General features: G+C 35.9%; 1 protein-coding gene across 6 annotated transcripts in view; it reads right to left on the bottom strand.

Annotated features, from left to right (window-relative positions):
• The window catches only part of NEBL (nebulette), a 246,327-nt gene that overhangs the window by 90,956 nt on the left and 134,049 nt on the right, over positions 1 to 21,322 (bottom strand). For 3 of the 6 annotated variants that reach the window (XM_038127746.1, XM_038127747.1, XM_038127745.1), the window contains 4 exons: positions 1,991 to 2,034; positions 1,383 to 1,468; positions 655 to 702; positions 488 to 559 (listed from right to left, as the gene is read on the bottom strand). The exons of the other annotated variants lie outside the window; for them this stretch is intronic. In XM_038127746.1, coding sequence (XP_037983674.1) covers positions 488 to 559; positions 655 to 702; positions 1,383 to 1,468; positions 1,991 to 2,033 — 249 coding nt within the window. In that variant the 5' untranslated portion in view covers position 2,034. The remainder of the gene's footprint in view (positions 1 to 487; positions 560 to 654; positions 703 to 1,382; positions 1,469 to 1,990; positions 2,035 to 21,322) is intronic. 6 annotated transcript variants of the gene reach the window in all.

The raw sequence follows: 21,322 nt of genomic DNA, 5'->3' as shown, positions 1-21,322 counted from the left end.
AATAACAATATGCTGAGCAGTTTTGGATATCTATCAGCACAAACAAAAGATAACATTAAAAATTTATCCTTTATTTTTAACTTCCTTCCTTACAGCTATGTATAATGGAACCCAGTTTTGTTCAAACCAATTAAACTGAATAAGATTAGGCTACAACCAGAAAAAAACCCACATTTTCCTGATGAAAGCAGCCAAGGTGTTCTCCTGGCAGACACCCTCTGCCTGAGACCCATATTTTGAAACACTCCTTTCTAGGCCCTGTGCTTTGTACCATCCAAGTGCTCTGAAAAGCTCATTCTTTTGGGGCCAATAATTTATAGTACTAGAGTAACCTGTGCTTTTCTATTATTTTGTGGACTTTTATTATTTGATCCTTGGATGGGCACATGCTACACCGTATATATTTGAGAACATATGTATCATAAATATAAATGCATTTGAAAGAAGAAATGCAAATATGAGAGTGCAAACAGTCACCGTCACTTACATCACTTATTAATTCACTGCATTTTCGGGCCAGTTCCATATTTCTGTCCTCAATAACAGGCTTCAGGAAGATCTGAAAGAGAAAGGTAATCATTACAGATTTATTGTCCTAAAGAGGAAAAATAGAAGGAAATAAGTACTTTGTAAAACTATTGGGATTTAACTCACCTTTTCTTCTTCTTCTTCCCAATCCTCATTTTCATCCTCCCTGAGATCCTGAATGGCAGACACTCGCATTTTAATACTTTGTGGGAAACAATGAAAACTCTTAAAAGGTTCAGTACTGCAGGAAACAGCTCAGACCCTCCAGCATGCCTGGAATCAATGCTCCATTTGTGTCCTCCACTGCACTTAACCCTACCACGGCTCCTTCCTTATTTAGGCAGCACTTGACAGTCTTTATCTGAACAATTCAGAGTGAGTGAACTGAAAGGCATTGCAGATGGCCTTGCTGGCTATCACTCACAGCAGAGCTAATGCTTTCTTACTGATAAAATATAATTAAATGACCTATCCCCAGCAACTATTTTTAAAATTACTATGAACACAACTAAAATACTGTGATGCAGCTAATTTGTAATGTTAGTATTTTAATCTAAAATCAGCTATCACAAAACTTTATTTTACTGTCCCAATAATAATGCTTCTTGTTTAAAAAAGCACAATATTCTCATCTTCCAGTAGGTGTGCTAGCATATTTTTTCAGAATTACTTCTTTTCCACAAGGCTTATAGAATTTCTTAAATGCTTTCTATGATCATGCCAGCTGCAGGTTAAACCTGTGCATGCATAGATACAGACAAGTCTGCATTACATATACATGGCTATATATTCACACAAACATGTATGTTCCTTCACTGTTACAAATTGTCATGGTCTGTAGTCTAAAAACCAACCTTTTTCACTACGAAGTCACTGACTCCAGCTGCAATGAAACTGAAAGATATTCTGATGTTCATGGGTACAGTGTCAGTGTTTACTTCTGTAAAACAAGCAAAAAGGTATTACAAGACCAATTGGAGAAACCAGCATTTTAGTAACATTTTTCTTTTTAAACTGAAGCTTGTATATTTCTCATTTTGTAGAGGTCACAATTTTGAAGTTCATCTAGCAAAGTCATTCACCACTACGTGGCTTTGCAAAGATACAAGGAATGTCTGCTCTTAAACACAACTCTTCAAAGAATTTTAAGTACGTGTGCCCACACACAACGTCCAGAGTTTATATTTCCTTAGAAAAAGAAACATTTCAAAGATGAGCAAAAATACAGCATTTGATTTAGTTAAGGTCTAAAAATTTGAAAAATTAAGTATTAAGAACAAAGGCTGGAACTGCTTTCAGCCTAAACCAAGAGAGAGAACTCTTTATACATTAATAGTACAGAAAGCTTCAAGGCTTTCCATTCCACTCTCAAATATAAGTTCCTAAATTTCAGGTTTGAACTTTCAGCATTGCTAAAGTTCCCATTAAACCTAGAAGTCTAGTTTGCATAGGTGAGAATTACCTGTGACATATGCTGACTGCTTTAGGAGTCCGGGATTCTTCATCCTGGTGGAAACAAATGGTTTAAAAGTCTTATGAATATTCACAGTAACAGGCCTTTTTTTTGAAGACTATGGCTATAGGACATATATTCCTAAACAGCACACTCATGCACGATTTTAAGGACCACATGGTAAGGAGACAGAGTACCTGCAAAAGTGTCAGACAGAAATGCAGCACTAAAGCTTCACTTTGGGATTTTTGTGATAGTATTGCCAACACTATATGCTTCCAGTGCAGTTAACTTCCTTTTCCTTCCTACAATTACTAATTTTTTTTTTTTAAGTGGAGACATTGAAAGATATTTAAGAGCACATCAAAAATTATTAGTAGCTGCAAAGCTTGTTGAACATAGGGAAATCTTTTGCTATTTTTTGCACTGGAAAGCGAATATGGTCAAAATTACAACAAAACTGTGTTTTAGGGCAAAAGGGAAGTGTTTGGCTTTTTAACATGTCTTTAACATTATATCTGGTGGGTTTTCAGCAGCTGGACAGACCAAAACTTATATATTAATTCTGGTTTTCCTGCAATAGCTTCTGCATAATCAAAATCTGCAGTATGACTTTTGGTCAGCTGTGATCAGGCAGTTGGACTACACAGTCACTGCAAGTCCCTTCCAATATAACTATTCTATTCCATTCCATTCTTTTTTATCCTACTATGTGTAAAAGCTTTGATACAATTCATTTTCTCTCACTTTTGCATGATCAGGGTCAGGCAGAACCAAGCATTCAAATACCCTGTGCCCCTTGTAACTTCCATAATACAGGCATTAGACAGCTGCTATAACTCATCCATTATATTAAAGATGCACAAAGGGAGTAAGGGAAAAAAATCACAACTAACCATACACAAGTTATTAAAAAATTCAACTTTTCACATATCCAATGCAGCAAGATACTATATACACAGAAACCTGTTGTCCCACTTCTTTTCACTCTCCTCAAAACACTGAATACTATCAGCAAACATTCGCTGTGCAATAAAGCAAGCCTGCAAATTTAATATATTCAGATTTTATCCAGGGAAGAATTTGTTAGGACCATTTAAGAGTTGCATGGTTTAGAAATGGACTGTGATTCAATTAGCAGCCTGCAAGCCCAGAAGAATTATAGAAAGGCTTGGGAGGGAAGGGACTTTAAAGACAATCTAGGTCCAACCCCCCTGCCACAGGCAAAGGTGCCACGCACTAGATCAGACTGCTCAGGGCCCCGTCCAACCTGGCCTTGTTCAAGTGGCCAGGCATGGGAAAGAAGCTTTAGCTACTTCTATAGGAAGCAATAAATAATCTAGAATCAGCAGGAATGTTTGGCATTGCAAATGTGCACGTACATTTCCAGTATTTCTAAAATTACTATAAAAATACTAAATCTAATCTGAATAAAGACCTAGTAAAAATGCTGAGCTTTTACACCCTCAAAACAATTATGAACTATGTTGTAGTAAAGATTACTTTTCACCTACAAAATCTGCAACTTTACCAAAACTTTCAAACTGACACTTCTGAATAATTTTCCACTATATATAATGTAATGATCCATAATCTTTTGTTCTGGCATGAAACAGCACAGATTAAGCAAAATCCAATTGTACAGAATTTTAAGGAAACACTGTAATGGAGTGCTGAGCTGTGTATCCACAACACTTATATGCACACAGGACTAACTGTATTCTGATGTCAGAGCATTTCAGATGTCTGTATGGTACACAACTAGTTTCACATAATAATACCCAATCTAATCCAGATACCAGAAGCTGTGTAACCTGAGTCAATAAACTCTTTCCCACACAACTCATTATCCTGAGAAATTAACTCATTCAGAAGAGAGAGTATGTATCAGGGCACAGGATTTTGAGCCATATAGATGTAGCCTTACCTGTGATGAGGAACAAAACATTAAAATAAACCAAAATAAACCATTAAAGTTACCCCAAAACCTCCACCTAATTTTTCTACCAATATTTGTAATTGCTTACTATGTTTACACAATACTTTTTAAGCCTGAAAACAGTATTTTCAGGTGGGATACACAATTCTATCTATATATTTTCATTTGTCATTTGTCATTATCTAGTTTTTCATTTGTCAAGAAATTAAATCCTTAACAATGAAGCCATCTGATATTTCCACTCGCTCAATATTTTCAGTTTAACCAGAAGCCTAAAAACCTATCCCTCCTACAGCTCCTTTTGCAAGCTGATGGATCAGGAGCTGAGATGCCACATTTGACTGCACTGCAACTGTTTAATCCACTCCACCCGACTGCTGTGGCATTTCCCTTTCTTGTCATAAAGCCCCTGTCCGTTTACTCAACCTAGGTATGGCAGTCCACCAGAGCTAACAGCTCTGGGGCACAGCAGATGAGCTCTTCAGCGCTCCTGGCTCTTACTAGCACATTACAACAATGAACAGTCAGGATATTTTTCCTATTGCCTACAGAATGCGGGGCCCCAAAGCCCACATGTGCTGAATGCACCCACAGCTGGTGCCCTGAAACCAGAGGGGGGGCCAATACACACCCCAGCTTTCCCTCTGCTCTGCAACTTGTGGCTCAGATTTCCTAAGGTTGTTCCACAGAAGATGGCTACAAAACAAACTTATCAGCTGACTGGGTTACTGTGTGAGGAGTCCATAAAAGTAAAATCACATTCAGCAGAAGAGGCAGTCACAGCATTTATCTTAATGCAGAGAAGTTTGGATAAAAGATCAAAGTTTTCTGTTCACGAAATTTCAATTTTATCCAAAACTAAATCCTTTGAAAGAAAGATACAGGAATATATAAAGTTTGGAAATTCTATTTTTCTACAAATCCCAGCTAAAATCATTAATGATTGTATGTGAAAGTTCCACTTTGCCTCAATAAATCCTAAAAAGCTAAGTATATCTCCTCCTATGACTACACATTCACACATAGCTTACTGTAATCTGAAATAATTAAAAATATGCATTTATCTTATATATAGGTTCTTAGTCACATAGATTGAGCATGTTTGCTTGGCAGGATTTTTTTTTGTGGCATTACACTGAACTCAACTGCCTGAACGGACAATCTCCTGGAGCAGGAAGTGAAAAGTACACACTTCCTATAAATTTAGTTTTCAGCCTATAACCCTCACTTACTTAATGAATGCATTTTTCTAGAAACTAAAGCCACAGCGGTACTTGTATGTGAGTTTTTTCTTCTACATATTTCTGTACTTGTATTTTACTAGTCCTGATACTGTAACTCTCTGAACAGAACAATAACAAAATAGTAAGATACATCTTTAAAAAAACCTTTACAACTTTACTATTCTTGAATACTTCATGTTACTGTGATTCTCAGATAAGTTAAATTTGCATCAAACTGCTACAGACAGCTTACTCTAGCACAAAACCTGCATTCTTCATTGACAGTTATTTAAAATAATAGCCTTAAAATTTCAGAAGAGTGTTCAGAAAACTCCCCAAAAGATGAAACCAGACAGGTCAGGATGAGAAAAGAAATTTAATGAATACTTTTGAGGTAATGAAAGTCACTTGTTCAATGATGAAAACTGTTTTTAAGTAACTTTTTTTTTTTTTAAAGAGAAGTAATTTCAAGTCATAAATAATTGATGCAGAAGCTATATTTTGAAGTAACTCCAGACACTAAAAGACAAAATAAACCTTTACTTATGCAAATGATACAACACTTTTATTGTGCTTAAAATTACCGATTCTTAAATCTCATTTGGAGGGGAAAAAAAAATAGCTTTTTTTTTCTACTTTGTGAATTGTGCCCATCATAAAATCTTAAGAAAAAAACAAGAAAACAAGTTACACATACTTTGTGTGCAGGAGCACTTAAATCTGGATTTTCCAGTCAAGCTTCTCTTTCAGCCTAGTGTTCCATGCATGATAGATTAAGACAATGATACACAAGAGGTGTACTATGAATTTAGCACTGTATTCAAAAACAAAGCACATAATATATAAAATCCACACACAGAAAAGATCTAACGTTTTCAGACAGAGTTTATAATGACTGATGGATAGCTCATTCTTTCCAAAGAAGCTGCTGTCAAAATAGTCTACCTGAATAGAGGGAATATTAATTTTTAAGTGCTTATAATAGGCTACAATGGATTAGGGAATAAAACTGTTAACCCTGTATTGAAAAGAACCTTTTAACAGAGAACCCTGTACTATGGGGTCTCTGGACAGCCTAATCCTGTAATGGTGTTCATGGCTATAACTGAGGAGAGCAACTTACAAGTTCCTAAGCATTGACTACAGTGTTGAAGAAAATACACTAAAAATACAATAGCTGGAAATTGTAAGTCACAGGAATGTTAGATCTTTATGTACAGTCTGTTTAACAATGATATACACAAGTTTCCATGACAACACGGATAAGATGATAAAAACATCTTCCATCATTCCCTGAGAAATACTCTTCTGCTTATATCACTTATGAAGTGGCAAGTACCTAAATTTAGAAATATCAACTTTCATTTAGTAACATATTTTTATATTCAAAGAAATGCAGATCATCGTTTTAAAGGATTTAATTAAATATCTGAACCACATTAAAATTATTTATTATCTGATTTTTTAGTCTTTTTAAAACAAGTTACATCAAACTTATCTTTTACTTTAGTCATGGTCTATAGTTTAACTGAAAAAAATCTCAGCTTAAAATTTTTTTACCCCTGGGGAAATCTCTTTTGTATGAATCAAATGAAAGCTGATCTAGCACTTCCCAAAGTACTAGATTTAGCAGAAGAATGTCTTATTTTTAAATTGGCTTAATTTTGGTCCCTCATTCACAAAAAAAAGTAAGAAAAATTGCTTAAAGCAATTACGTTTTATCAATTACTTAATGTTCTTTCACTATAGAGCATTATCTTACTTCTAGTCTGAATTGTTTTCTTCAAACCAGTAGTGGACATAAAACTGAAATTTCTTGCCTCAGCTACTTTTTAGTCACTCCTGACTAAAAAGTAGTTACTCTTGAACCAAGAGTTACTCTTGAACCAAGCAATTCCAATGACAACAGTGGAATCTAAACTTGGGAGTTATCTCAACACAGGTACTTCTAGGTGAACAGACTTCTTAATCTATTAAGAACATTCATAATACTTATTAAAATGTCAGTTCTCATATTTTACTGAAGGAAAAATAGTTCCTATAAATAAATAATGAAAATATAACCCTAAGATGCTCTTCCTATAACACCGTATATCTAAGTTACCACTTAAAAAAGCACACTGAACTACAACTCTTCAAATTAAAGAAGGCTAATGCCTGCACTATGTGAAACTCCTCAGTAAGCACCTCCTGAGAGAAGAAAAGCAAAAGAAATTATATAGCAATGTTTTGTACACTACAAATTATCCAGAAATCCCATCTTTGGATTTGATCGCTTGTTGCTGTTAATAACATTAAAGAGCAATAAATACTTTTAACTCATACAGCTTCCTGTGGATAAGATTTAAAGAATTTTATAAATAGAGGGATAAAGCTTTTGATTGAATATACAGAGACAGAGCAAGCCAAGTTCTCTCCTTATCCTCAGGCATTTGAAGACTAGGCTGGAGTCAGGCCTAAGTAAGAACAGCCATGGATAAGTAAGCCTGACCAAAAAACCTGCTCCTGATCATGCTGCTGCTGATTCAGGGCCAATTGACAATCATGGTATGAAGAGGTCTGAGAGGTGCAGCAGACTTGATTTGGGGAACAAACTTCTCAAGTCTCCTCTGAACATCTGGAATTTTGTGAAGAGGATAAATAGCCACTGGAGCTCCTTGCTATGCACCTGATGATACATGATGATTCCATCATTCTGTTTTAACAAGGTGGAGAACTGGGAGCCATGACGCAAAGCAGCATCTCCACAGTAAGAAGGAAAGCCTGCAATCAATCAAGACTTCTTGACTCCCAGCCTTACAGTTTTAATGCTGATACCATAGAGCTTCTACACAGGATTTTTCCTGGCTCTTTTTCAGTGATTGTTTCTGTTAAGCCATTTCTAGCGTAGATTAACTCTTAACTTAAAATACTACACTCACAGTGTTGAAGATTGGGGGATTTTTCTAGAACATCTATTGCTATTTGTTAAATAAAATCTAGTGTTAATATAGCCTAAAAAAGTAAGAAAAGAAAAAGTGGAAGGAGATCAGAACACAGAGCCTTTCTTTAATTTAAGACCTAAAATTAAATTACAGTTAGTAAGCAATTGGGTTAATGTGCAGAATAGAATTAGAATAACAGCGTAGTTACTTGTTATGCAAATTAATTTCAACATCTGTTCAGTTATCAGGAGAAACTATTCTGCACGAAAAAAGCAAGATAACCTTGTTGAAATTTTGCATATAGAAAGAGAGAGAGAAAATACCATGTCCTTTCCTGGTCATCTGATGTCTAAATTAAAGTTATATGAAGACTTTTTTATGTTGAATTCAAAATAATAGGTGATAATAAAAAGTTATTTTCGGGTCTAGTCGGGTACATTTCCATTTAAATTTTTGTAAATATTTATTCATTTTTTTACATACAAAAACCATCACCAGAGAATTAAATTATGTCAGGGCCTAAGGCCTGGCTTTGAAGAGCTTTTAGTCTTTTTATCTCTTTGAGGATCTCATGGGAAGTCTAAGCCTGCTTTCAGCACAAAAACCTCCAAAGCCTGAGGCTGCCTCTGGAAGAATTATATTTGCCTTAAGGTCTGTGGTAAATGTATTTTGGCAGCTTTACTCTACAGCTAAAGAAATTTCTCAATCTCATCAGAAAAGTGTAGCAATAATGATAATCTGTAATACAAAACTGCAAACCCCGGGGGCGGTGAGTGCCTAATCTTACATCCACGGACGCTATTCTATAGCCCCAGAAGTAACGACACATTTCACTTACTTTCAACCATTTTAAACCATCTCTTTGCTACAGGAAGATGCAGCTATAATATTCTCCATGTAGACATTCAAAATATGCCAGACTCAGCTTCTGTAAGCTTATATTTAAATCCTAGGACATCAACATCCAGTAGTGCACAGTACTTGACTAATGCTACCCATAGGGATTTTTTAAGATGTCAGAAATTTCTACAGCTAAAAATCAAGCTGAGGTAAAAAATGAGTATCAGGGCACAAGTCATGCTAATCTCACATTGGTTGTAAAGCTAATAATGAGTTTAATCTCATTGTTTCACCAACATTAAACATGCCAACAGCCTTTGGAGCAGCAGACAGAACTGAGACAGCCAGCCCTTAGCGTGTGACAACCACAGGAGACCCTTCTCTGGCCCATGAACCCTCTGTTCTCATCTACACCAGGGTACAGCTTCATCAAAATGCCCTTCAGTTCAATGTCAGGACTTTTACAATGATGTCTGGTGGGCCAGATCCAGCAGCTTTTCTCAACATTTGGTAATATCATCATGATATTGAGGCATATGGGAGATAAGATATATCAGACTAGCAGCATTCAAAGTCTATTGATAAGATTAAAATCTCAAAAGTGTATTCTAAATGCTCATGAACTTTAATAGATTTTTTTTTTAAATACAGGTTTCTATTTTTGAAATTAAAGTTTTATATTGCTGTTAAGTCACTTTCAAAAAAGCCAATAAATTGTCAAACATTAAATTGTTAAAGATCTTAAAACACAGAATAAATAATTACCATTTTGTCCAGACCAAGCCTAGAAAAGTGACACTCCAATTTCTGGGAATCAACTTTTAAGAAGCTTAGAGTCACTTCAAGGACAGAATTCCTTTATCGTAGAAAGTTTTTTAAAATCCTTAAACAAGAAAACATATATAAGTAAACCAAAGAAAACACCAAAGTATTTTAAGTCTTTACTTATGTATAATGACCCACATGATACATTCTCTGCTTCACCTTGAGACAAACAAAATATTAAGATTTAACTTCATAAACCTCAATTAGATTTTCCTTTGAGGGCCTGCTTCTATCTGCATCTTCACTGCCAAATCGTTATCTTTATCCCAGCTTAACTTAAAAGATGTACAGATACATCTTTGCCTACAGAAGTTAGGCAAGCAGATAGATTTTGTTCACATGTAGAAATCGAACTGACCTTGTTTATTGTCCAACTAAATCACTTTTGTTACATAAAAGTCTATCAGTCTTTGCTACTTTGCTTTCAGTTGAAAAGCTGTGAACTTCCATTGTTACATCTGGTGTAAAATGATTTTCAAACAATGTAGGAGTATGGACATTCCTCATGGATTTTCTGTCCATTAAATTATAATTCATTCTGCTAGTGAGTCAGATTAATGATATTTTTATTCACTAGTCATTCCTTGTATTCTAGCCACAAAAGAAAAGAGTGTTTAAAAATAAACATGCTCTATGGTCTATAAAGAAACAACAACCATTTTCTTCCAGTGTAGATAGTCATTATCTTTCCATCAATAAGGACAACACAACTAATCCCTAAGGGTCCAGTTCTACCAAACCAGAATTACGTTTAACAGCAAATACACGAGGAATTCTCTGCCACACAAAATTCTCATGTGGGAAAATGGCAGAATCCATAAATAGCAGAAAATATTACAGGATCTCAGCATTCACTGGATAGCTATTCCCAAGCAATGTAAAACAGCATAATTGGCATCTCTTTTTCCAGATCTGTATTTTAGTCAAAAGTATGAATATTTACTTGTACAATGCAAAGACATTGCTAAAATTACAGTTCAGCACATATTTTTCACTCAGTTTAACACTACCTGACTTCTTTTAAAGACTATGCTATACTGAAGTTTACTACTTTCAATAATTCATTACAAAATAATCTTATGTATGAAAAACAGATCTCTTTATTAACATGTCCATTTCATGCAAGCCCTGACACAACTCACTCATAGATACAATAGCTTATATGCATAGAATACCAATGCAATCATTATTCTAGAGTTAAAATGGGTTTGCTTGGAGCTGGGAAGAGCATGGAAAACAGGCTAAAGTTAGCAGAACTTTAAAATCAATTTGGTATAAATAGAGTATCAGATCATTAAGCAAATTTCAGTCTAGAACTAAAATCCAGGTTTCCTTCTATTACAAGATGCGCTATCCACAGTATAGTTTAGTTTACTGCACTCTGAGTTGCAGATTGTACTCTGCCAAAAAAACTTATTTACTCATTGGTATGGAAATAATATATTCATATATTCTCTATCCATGGGAACAAATAATTTGGAATGGAACAATTTTCCTCTATATGCTACTATATACTGAAATATGCATTATTTGTCTTGATTCAAATCTAAAGAGGAGATGACAAAAGGTTTTCACATATTTGCTCATTATAAAAGAAAAAGTATCATGTTTGAGTCAAATTCTGCCAAATATTGTCTGCCAGTATTTAAGATACATAAAGATGAAGAAATCTTTTCTATGTCACCCACTGGAAAAATCAAAGACAGTGAATATTCTCGTTTTAATCAGACATCTCTGTGATTTTCCATACAGTTTCTTAGTTTCCCATCACCTCATTTCAGGACACCTAGATGTCCTGACCTTTCATTTAATAAATAGAAAACAAAGTATTTTGTACTTCTAAATAAATAAGAATGTTTTGTTCAAAACATAGCAGCCACAGAGACTTTGTTCTGCATTTTGCTAGGCAGTCCAGTGCAATATCTGTTCAGAATGATGGACTGTGTTTGGAATCAAGAGAAAAATTGAGTGAGAATTGACATTAGTAAAGTTCTTTTGTTCTGAGTGAATATTAATGACTTCTGCTTAGTCTTTCATTAAAAATTAATTCAGAATCCTATGCTATTGGAAAAAATGCTCCACTTGGAGAACAAACTCTTGCTATTGCTGAATTTGAAGCTGGCAACAGCTACAACAATGCACATTTTTAAAGCACATCCTTAAAGCACATCCTTATTTTCTGAGTAAGTCTTTCAAATGGTAAGCTTAAATCTCATGCCTTCCATGCCTCAGCTTGTGATTTTGAAAAAGTCTTTTTGCATCTCTACTCCTAACTCAATTAGAAAAATAAAAAATAAACCCATTTTAGGATAATATGATAGAGAATGGCAAAAAAAATAATGCATTAAAAGAAAGAAGGCACAGATACAAAAACCTATAAAACAAAATATTTCGTAACCAGGGGCAGTCCTCAGCTCAGACATACACATTCTTGTCAGTAATTTCAGACACAGTATTGCAGAAATTTAACTTAAATTTAATTTTTTACCATATTGTTATATTTCTTTTCACTGATTTTTTTTTTGATTCATAAATTCAAATGCAATGACAGACTTTTCCTCTCAGGTGAAATAGCTTGTTAGATGATGTGTTCACATAAGACAATGTATTTTGTGTATAGACGTTAATTCCTTTCAGTACTCTATCTGCCTTAGCTCCATATTTTTTCCAGATACAAAAACATTTTTGTGGGGATGTGGGAAAAAGGATGTTTATTTTTCCTATAGATATTTGTAGACACATGATTTCCTCCATACCACTGTGGCTTCTCATTCTTTTTTCCAACATCTATTCACCAGCAGCACTTGGCTGCACGAAGTCCCCACTATCATTTCAAATTTATGGAAGAAACAAACAGAAGAAAAAGCTGGCACCACAGAACATTCATTCTTCTTCCAAAATCTAAAGCTGAACACATTTGTGAAAATAAGGCACTGTTGGATACTTTCAATAACATGCTCTTGTATTTATATGGTGCAGTTAAAAATGTTTTTTACTTAAATCCTACAGCCAGATTTCATTTACTGAGGACTGCTGCCACAGTGTGTGCTTTGCACAGGACGTGGTATGAAAGCAGTTCAAGATGTCAGAGTGACTGTTACGCTTGCTCTGCCTCCGCCCTCCATCCTGCCTCCAATCTCTGGATACACTGAACTACGTTAAGTTCCTCCTGGCCAGGACAAATGAACCTCAAGATTCACACTTCCCTTCCCCAGGTCTGCTTAGTCTGACCATTGCTGATGGCCATGCTGTACCAGCCCATTCTCGGACATTACTGCAGCTCCACACAACCATTCCGAGACAGTTTTGATAAGACCACCCACACAGAAAACACAGTGTATCCCAGGACACTGCAAATCAGAGCTGGCCTGACCCATCACAACAGGGACATCAGCAGCATGCTGCCTGCACTAGTGTGGGGCTTCTGTGGCAAGGAGATGAAGAGGGTGAAGGGGAAGAATGGTCAGCTCTCACAAAACTTCCAAGATGAAGACAACCACAGTTAAAACTGCAAAATACTGTTCCAGTGCTCCCACAGTCTAACCTCCTATCAGTTCCTGCATTATCCTCGCTCCTCTCCTGCTGCTATCCTGCTTCCATAGGTGCCACATGTGCAAGTCGCCTTAAAACCCTGCTGCAGCACACTCCCTCTGGGCATGTGAGAGTTTACACTTCAAGTTTTACAACTTCTTTATACAGCAAATATTCTCCAGTGCAAAGCCAACCAGGATAGTTTAATTCTACTGTTTTCTGGTCAATGGCCTTTTTCAGATTGGCCCTACCAAGCAGATGCTGACACACAGTAAGACAACTTCTCCTACAATGTATGTACATGGCCATGACCAGAGCAGGTTACTTTACAAAAAACATACTCTGTGAAGCTCAATTAAATTCATACTTTTCTCTTCATAAGAGCCAACACTACTAAGAAAGATATGAAAAGAAAGATAAGAAAGATAGAAAGATAAGAAAGATGAGCCCTACTTTCAGAACCAAATAAAAACCCTTTCATAAAAGCAGTGTAAAAAGAAAATACACTTCTCCAGAAAATTTACACATTGTGTAGAATTTGAGAAGGTCTAGGTCAACTTTCACATCAGTTCAAATAAAATGTCAAAATCAATAATTAGAATTAGGAAACAGCAGTCTTTCAGTAAGGAGTCAGAGGAACAATTATGGGCTCAAGCAGGAAGTTTATGGCAGATACTTTTGATGGACCAAGATGAACTACAATTTGTTGGAAGCTGGAATGAACTTCGTGTTTCAATTTTACAGACGATCAGTCCTGGATACACAATCATGGGGTAGAAAGACAAGAGCTGTACACTGACAGTACAGCAAATACAGTAGTTAGCTTATTAAAAATATTAAAATATTATACATAAGAACATCCGAATGTGATTTAGAACTATATCACCACACATATGGTCTTTACTGAGGATGCCAAGACAAACTGAAATTTGGCATTTCCTACCTAACCTTACAAATGTATGTCATATGTCAGTGTATTCACAGTAACATTTTCTCTACTACTTTGTACACAATTTTCTAGTTTATTTTCCCAAAAGCTAAGAAAGCAGGAATTCCTGTACTGATATTCACATGGCCTCCACCCAGGTTGCAGAATTTAAACCCACCACACAGATCCCTGCCATCTGAGCTGAGTAACTAAGAACAGACTTTCATGTCCTTTGCCACACATCTCAGTCTGCCAGTCTTACCAGGCTCAAAATAGCCCCCTGCCAAAGTTAACAGTTATGTTATACCTTTCCCAAAACATTAATGGTTCTTTACAAACTGATAGTCCCAATCTCCTCGTACAGGTTATCCTTTCCTCCATTTTCACTGAAAAATAGCTAGTCCTAACTTCAGTGCTCTTCTTTTTTACATTTCTTCAATCCTCTACTGTTTCCCACAGTTTGTTTTCTCTCTCCTTTACACAGGAATCACCTGCAGGCAGTAGACTGTTGAAGCATTGATGGTACAGAAGGGAGAAATTCTCTATTCCTGTTCCAGATATTTCAGTTTGTCCAATATGCAGAAGTCCAACATCCAGCAGAATATCTGGAGGAAATTCTGAGTACCTGTTAGATAGCAAATTATAGCCATACTATATTCCTAAAGCAAATTAGACACAGATCAACAGAACAACACTCATTCATCATATAAATCCTCCTCCTCTCTTACTTAATTTCTTTTCTTTTTTAACAACAGCAGCAAATGCAGCTGAAAAAATATTTAAGTTATTCCAAAAATAGGTAATTTAATAAAACATAAGCAAAGTAATATATATATTTTCCTTTGCTTTGAAAGAGCTGTTCCAGGATGACAACTGGCATGGACATTTTAAGTTCCACATAGCAGTCTCACAAAAGCAAACATTTAGAATAGAAAATATTTGGTAAACAATGCAACAGACAGTTTCACCAGCAAAACCTGTGCCTCCGAGTTCATCTTTGAACTCCCTGGCAAGTACTGCTGAAAAGTTACTGAAATTGCTGGAGAAACTCTCTATACAAAGAAAGAAGGGAGAGTTACCAGCAATGGAATCAGGTAACTGTAGCAAAACTAGACTGAAGATGAGAAATTACAGTCTACTTTTGACATGAAAATGGTACAAAGCCACCACTACTGAAGAGATATACTGCTTTGATCTTTGTGCACAGACTCACAGAATATTCTGAGTTGGAAGGGACCCAAAAGGATCACCAAAATCCTCCTGGTCCTACACAGGACCAGCCCCAAGAGTCACACCATGTGCCTGACAGCATTGTCCCAACACTTCTTGAACTCTGTCAGGCTGGTGCTATGACCACTTCCCTGGGGAGCTGTTCCAGTGCTCAACCACTCACTGGGGGAAGAACCTTTTCCTAATATCCAACCTAAACCTTTCCTGACACAACCTCAGGCCATTCCCTCAGGTCCTGTCACTGGTCACCACAGAGAAGAGATCAGTGTCTACCCTCCTCTTCCCCTCACAAGGAAGCTGTAAATTGCCATGAGGTCTCCCCTCAGTGTCCTCCTCTCCAGGCTGAACAAACCAAGTGACCTCAGTCACTCCTCACATGGCTTCCCCTCAAGGCCCTTCACCATCCTCATGGCCCTCCTTTGGAAACTCTCCAATAGCTTAATGTCTTTCTCATATTGTGGTGCCCAAAACTGCACACAATATTCAAGGTTATGGTATTGTTGATTTTAGAAGTGAACTTGCCCATCACTGTTCTGCACAAACACACTAAACAAATTTTATTACTTTACACGCATTCAAACAAAAAAATAAAGTTAGTATTTGTCTTCAGTTCTCACTGAGTTACAGACATGATGACTTGAGTCCATTCCTATCCAAACCAGTATAACCAACAGTAATACATGTTACTTAGGATGACTGTTACTTCCAGTGGAAATGAAATCTTGGTAAGTACTGTGACTTCATTCAAGATCTTTTAGTAAATCACATGAAATCTTGGAGAGAATAAAAAGTAAACCCTTTTATCACTGGGTAGAACAAGAAAGATTGACACTGAGATTTAGGGGTATTTCATTCATCACACTGAACTTATAAACAGAAAGAACCCCAAAAGGCACCTTCCCCCTCCTTGTTAACAACATGCTTGTTCTCAACTTAAATCAAGAAAATAATATTGTATTTATGGACACATTTGGTGCTTCCTGGGTACATTCTACTATAATGCACAAATGCAGTATTAGAACAGAAATAGACCAGAATAAGTTTAATCTAATTCTAACCCAAGAGCTCCTTTATTTCTTGCTCCAGCTCTTCCTCTACTTCCTTTCTGAATCTTCTATTAACTACTCTCTTTTTTCTTTCTGTCCATTAAAAAAAATCAAGTGTAAAAGTTATGAATCAAGGATGTCACAGACCACCACAGTGCCTGTGGATATGGTTAATCTTCCTACTATGACACTCCTGTTTCTCTAATGATGTTTACATTCTGAACTGATATCATATATTTGGTTTAATTGTAAACCATGCTTCCAGATTTTACTGGAGCATAGATGAGTGGTCCTGATCTGTGATTAGGTCTCCAGTGTGCTGAGTTCTAAGAGCTGCCAAAACTTCCTTCCCCCAAACAGCTTATATTCGAAATACAAGCTGATGTCAATGATTAACAAATCCTGAACTCCACCACTTTTCTATTCTCAGTTCTGTAGTTGTTTTGCACAATTTGGATTCTTCTAAGAATAAACATGAAAGTGTAATAATTCATTTACATTTTTATAGTTCTCCTTGTCATAGGATGCCAACTCCTCTTAGATGTGAACAGCAGCTTCTGTTTCATACAGAATTTTTCCCTTATCTACGAAGATTATGAGTTGTTTAAGATTACAGAAAAGTCCATGGGGCAAGCAAAAACATCTGAGTCTTTGAACTGCACATCCTCCTCCCCAGCTCTATCTTTCCTGACCAACATTATATTAAATCAGTTACAGCTCTATTCTGAATATCCCAGAGCATAAAGTCCACCTGTATGTCTTCCATTACCTACCATTTTGAGATCTCTTTTTTGTCCTTACTCTGCTATGAATTTGAAACAAATTTTCCCACTTGCTCTCCTTTTACACTTCTAAATTTTTGTAAAGTCTATGAAAAGGGAAAAAAAAAAAAAAAAAACCAAATAGAAAAATCCCAGTGGAACAAATCTGACTGTGGGCAGACTACCTTTTCAGCATTTCAGTGGTGTCCTGGAAAGAAAACACATGGCAAAAAAGGGATATTCTTGACATACCAACATCAGAATAAATCTCATGTCTCTGCTGACATTTTTTCAAACGTTTTTCCATACAAGCAGAGGCATATGAAACCAATTCCAATTCCTTCATTCCTAATTTTACACTACATTTTTTCCCCTCATGAACTATATATAAAACTCATTCTCCCAACTCAAACAGAGAAATGTCACAAAAGTTAAAATTTAAAACTAACATCTGTAAACTTCAGGTCTCAAAAGTACTGTTTAATTTCAGGAACAATCATATCAGCAGTTCTGGAACACGCACAAGCAGGAGGTGCAGTTTATTATTATCCCACAGAACTGACTATACATAAGTAGCACACATTGCCCAAAAAGCAACTGAGTCCTTCCCCTTCATAATGAAACCTGCTTTAAGCTGTCCCTGAGAAAAACAAATCTGGACCGTGTACAATATTCACTACTGCACACTGATACCAGAATCCTGTATTGATCACTGTAATTTCTTTAAGTTATAATGCAAGCTTACATTCCCCTCTAGGCATCTCTCTAAGGGAACAGAGCCATTGGTAATGACATTTTCCACAGAAATGCAACTGATGCCAAAATGACGCTGAGTAAGTCATTGCAGGCTGCCAAACCCAACTGAAAGGTCAATACTGCAAAAGACGTTCCATTTCATTCATAGTTCAAAAGACTAGGAAAACATGGTCAACACAAACACTATCAAAAAAGCAAATAAAAATTCTATTTTGAGGGCTTCATGTTTGAATTGGTATAGATGCACCTCAAAGTAATTGCTTTTCCCGCACTGTGCTGTTAAAAGTTTTGAAAAACTCTACAAGAGCAATAGGAACTGCTTTAAATGTAGGCTCAGGTAACAGACACGATAGACATTGCAAAGATGCACTAAAAATATTAAAGAAATACTGACACGGGGGCTGTTCTACTAAGTACTGAAACTTCAGCTGGAAATGTCAATTATATCACTACATTTTCTCAGTCTTCTGTCAATGTACCTAACTGGAGACAAAAATACTATGACTCTTTAAAACTGAAGAAACAGAGCAGCAGAAGCCTCAGGGCCCCAGGCAAAGCTGTGTGAAACTGGAGTTATGACTGAAAGTTTCTATCAGTAACTCAGGAGTCAAATGGCTTTTTCACCAGCCCCAGAAAAGACAAGGTTTAATTTCCCACTGTCTTTTGTTGTTCAGACATACAATCCGTGCCAGCTGTGACATTTGCTCTCCAAAGGTCTCTACACCATGCCCACACCTTTGGATCTACCCCAGCCCATCCACAACATAAGCAACTACAGACAGGGCTGTGCCAGATCCATCTTTCTCAGGCTGATCAGGCCAAAAAAAATTCTACTTATCCTGAAGGAAATTATGAACACAGAATATTCAGAGTTGCAGTTAAAATTAAAAAGAAAGTCCTAAAATCATGAAATTTTCAACCAAGAGACCACTGTGATATTTACTTTTAGCCTATGAAAACTCATAAATTTCATACAGTAATTCCTACATCACAGTATATAGCACAAACAAATAAAAACATTTTTCTGTGATTACATCTGAAATTAAAAAGCCTTCATCTTTCTTTATTTTGTTATCATTTAATAAATTTTGACCTGGCAGTGACACAGGCCACAGCATTGCTAGACAAAATACTAGGGCTGAGGAATTTATATTCATTCTGTCTATTTCAATTACTATAGAGTTTTTCCTTGGGAGAAGAACAAGAGAAATTTACTTCTTGTGGCATGGTCCTCATCTTTTCCAGCAATCTCAATCTATTTCCATTCATTTTCCAGTATTTACTTTGCAAAAAAAAAATTCATAAAGAGGAAACTCAACTTATGGCTCTAATTCTGCTTGGAATTCTGTGTAACAAGTTTTCACATCCCTAGGGATTTCCATCACTGTCAGTAGAGCAGTCTACATATATAATATTTTTATATAGAAGTGTATGCATCAGCAGAGATCTAATTACCTTTAATTACCACTTAACTGTAATCATATCAACACGTACGGAGCAAGAGTACAACCCAAGCATCTTTAGAGTAACTTAAGACATGTAACTAATTACCTCTGTCTTTAGAAAGTGACAAAATGTAATTTTCTCGTAAGAATCATTAGACTTTTGTTTTCAAACTTTCCACAGTTTTTTTAATGCAGTCTCTACAGCTACAGTCCTGCAATGAGCTCAGTGCAGGTCAGGATCTGCCTTTATTCAAAGTACTAACAACTTCATAGCACAGGCAAAATCATGCACCCTTATGAATTTCCTCACAGGAGCAATGCTTAATACTGTGATGACCAAAACTGTACACAAAAGGAGATGATAAATACAAACTACCTATCTAATTTGAAGGAAACAATGCATGTCTCTAAGTGACATTCACTAGAAATTGTCTTTATTATTTTGAACAACCCAGAGATTGCCCCACGCAGAAGAAACAGTCCTGATTTAAACCTCACATGAGACTCATATTCTACTTATTTAAATAACTAACAGGTTATACATGATTCAGAAAATAATGACTTGCATTTTGCAACAGCTATGCACAAAACAGCCTGAGTGCCAACCAGCAGGGACTTCAGAGTCATCCTCTGACTGTGCAGAAAATAAAAGCCCAGTGTCCATTTCTGATCCCAGCTCACAAGAAACAAATTACCCCACTCACTACTATGTGGAATTCAACCAATTTTTAATTATCTTTATGAGAGAATGTTTTACATTATGGACAAATGCAATGGATGTCTCAATGTTCACCACTGATTCTATAAAAACATTGTCTTTATTGCTTTCAAAGGGAAAATTTATATCCCTATGAGCAATTAAATTAGTAACAGAGGGTCAACACTGGCATCTATTGTCATTGCAAGAGTCATAAACACAATAAGCATCTCAGCAGACTCTTAAACCACTTCCTCTCTCTGCTTGGAGTACATTTTAATTGCACAAATTCAATACTTATGCATCAATTTATTTTGAATGCTAATCTTTTGAAAATCAGAGCTAGTACTACAAAAACTGCATTTGATGAAAAAGTAATTTGCATGAAAAATGCCAAAAGGCATATATGAAATGGTATTTCATATACCAAAACAAAATTACAAAGTCTCTTCAAATGAATTGCATCTATTATCTATATAAAAACAGACTATAATAGGACAATTTTTCTCTGTAGCAAAAGGCACTTAAATTGCAGCATAACTTTCATTTAAAAGTTTAATACAGTTTCAGTTTTATCTCATATATTGGCTTTGAACTGACCAATTAAGCACTAAAATTTTTCTCATGTGTTTTATTATAACTGGAACCAAAACCAAGCACAAAAAGTAACTATATTAATACAGTCTTTGGCAAACTTTTTTTTTTTACATTTTCACTTTTACCAATTAAAATATGGAAAAACATTTGGCCTCTATGTCTGTTGTCCTATATCTCCTTTATTTTCACTATTCATGACCAGGGGGAAAAAAGAGGGATACTTTTGCCTAAATTTTACCTTTTCCTTATAACTCCAGTTTTAAAAACTGAGGTAGAAAAATGGAAGTGGTTTCTGCAAGCAGAATGGAGAATCCATGTCCTCCATTACAAGTTAATAAAGGCATGTGACTGATGTGACACAAGGTAACATTTTAACATCCTTCTTAACTTTTCTAGCAACTTGTAGTCACTAAGCAATCCACAACTATTCTTTTTTTTTTTTTTTTCTGGACATACCAAACCTGGAATTGCTTTGAAAATGCATTTATACCTTTAAAGCCCTTTGAAATCCTTAATGACTTTTCTACAGAGGAGAATTTTCTCCTGAGTGCCCTACCTCTGCTCTCCTATATCCCAGTCTCTATTGTCCAGAGATTTCC

This window comes from Motacilla alba, chromosome 2 (genome assembly GCF_015832195.1).
Source record: "Motacilla alba alba isolate MOTALB_02 chromosome 2, Motacilla_alba_V1.0_pri, whole genome shotgun sequence".
NCBI lineage: Eukaryota > Metazoa > Chordata > Aves > Passeriformes > Motacillidae > Motacilla > Motacilla alba.
This window is presented reverse-complemented; position numbering and strand designations above follow the sequence as displayed.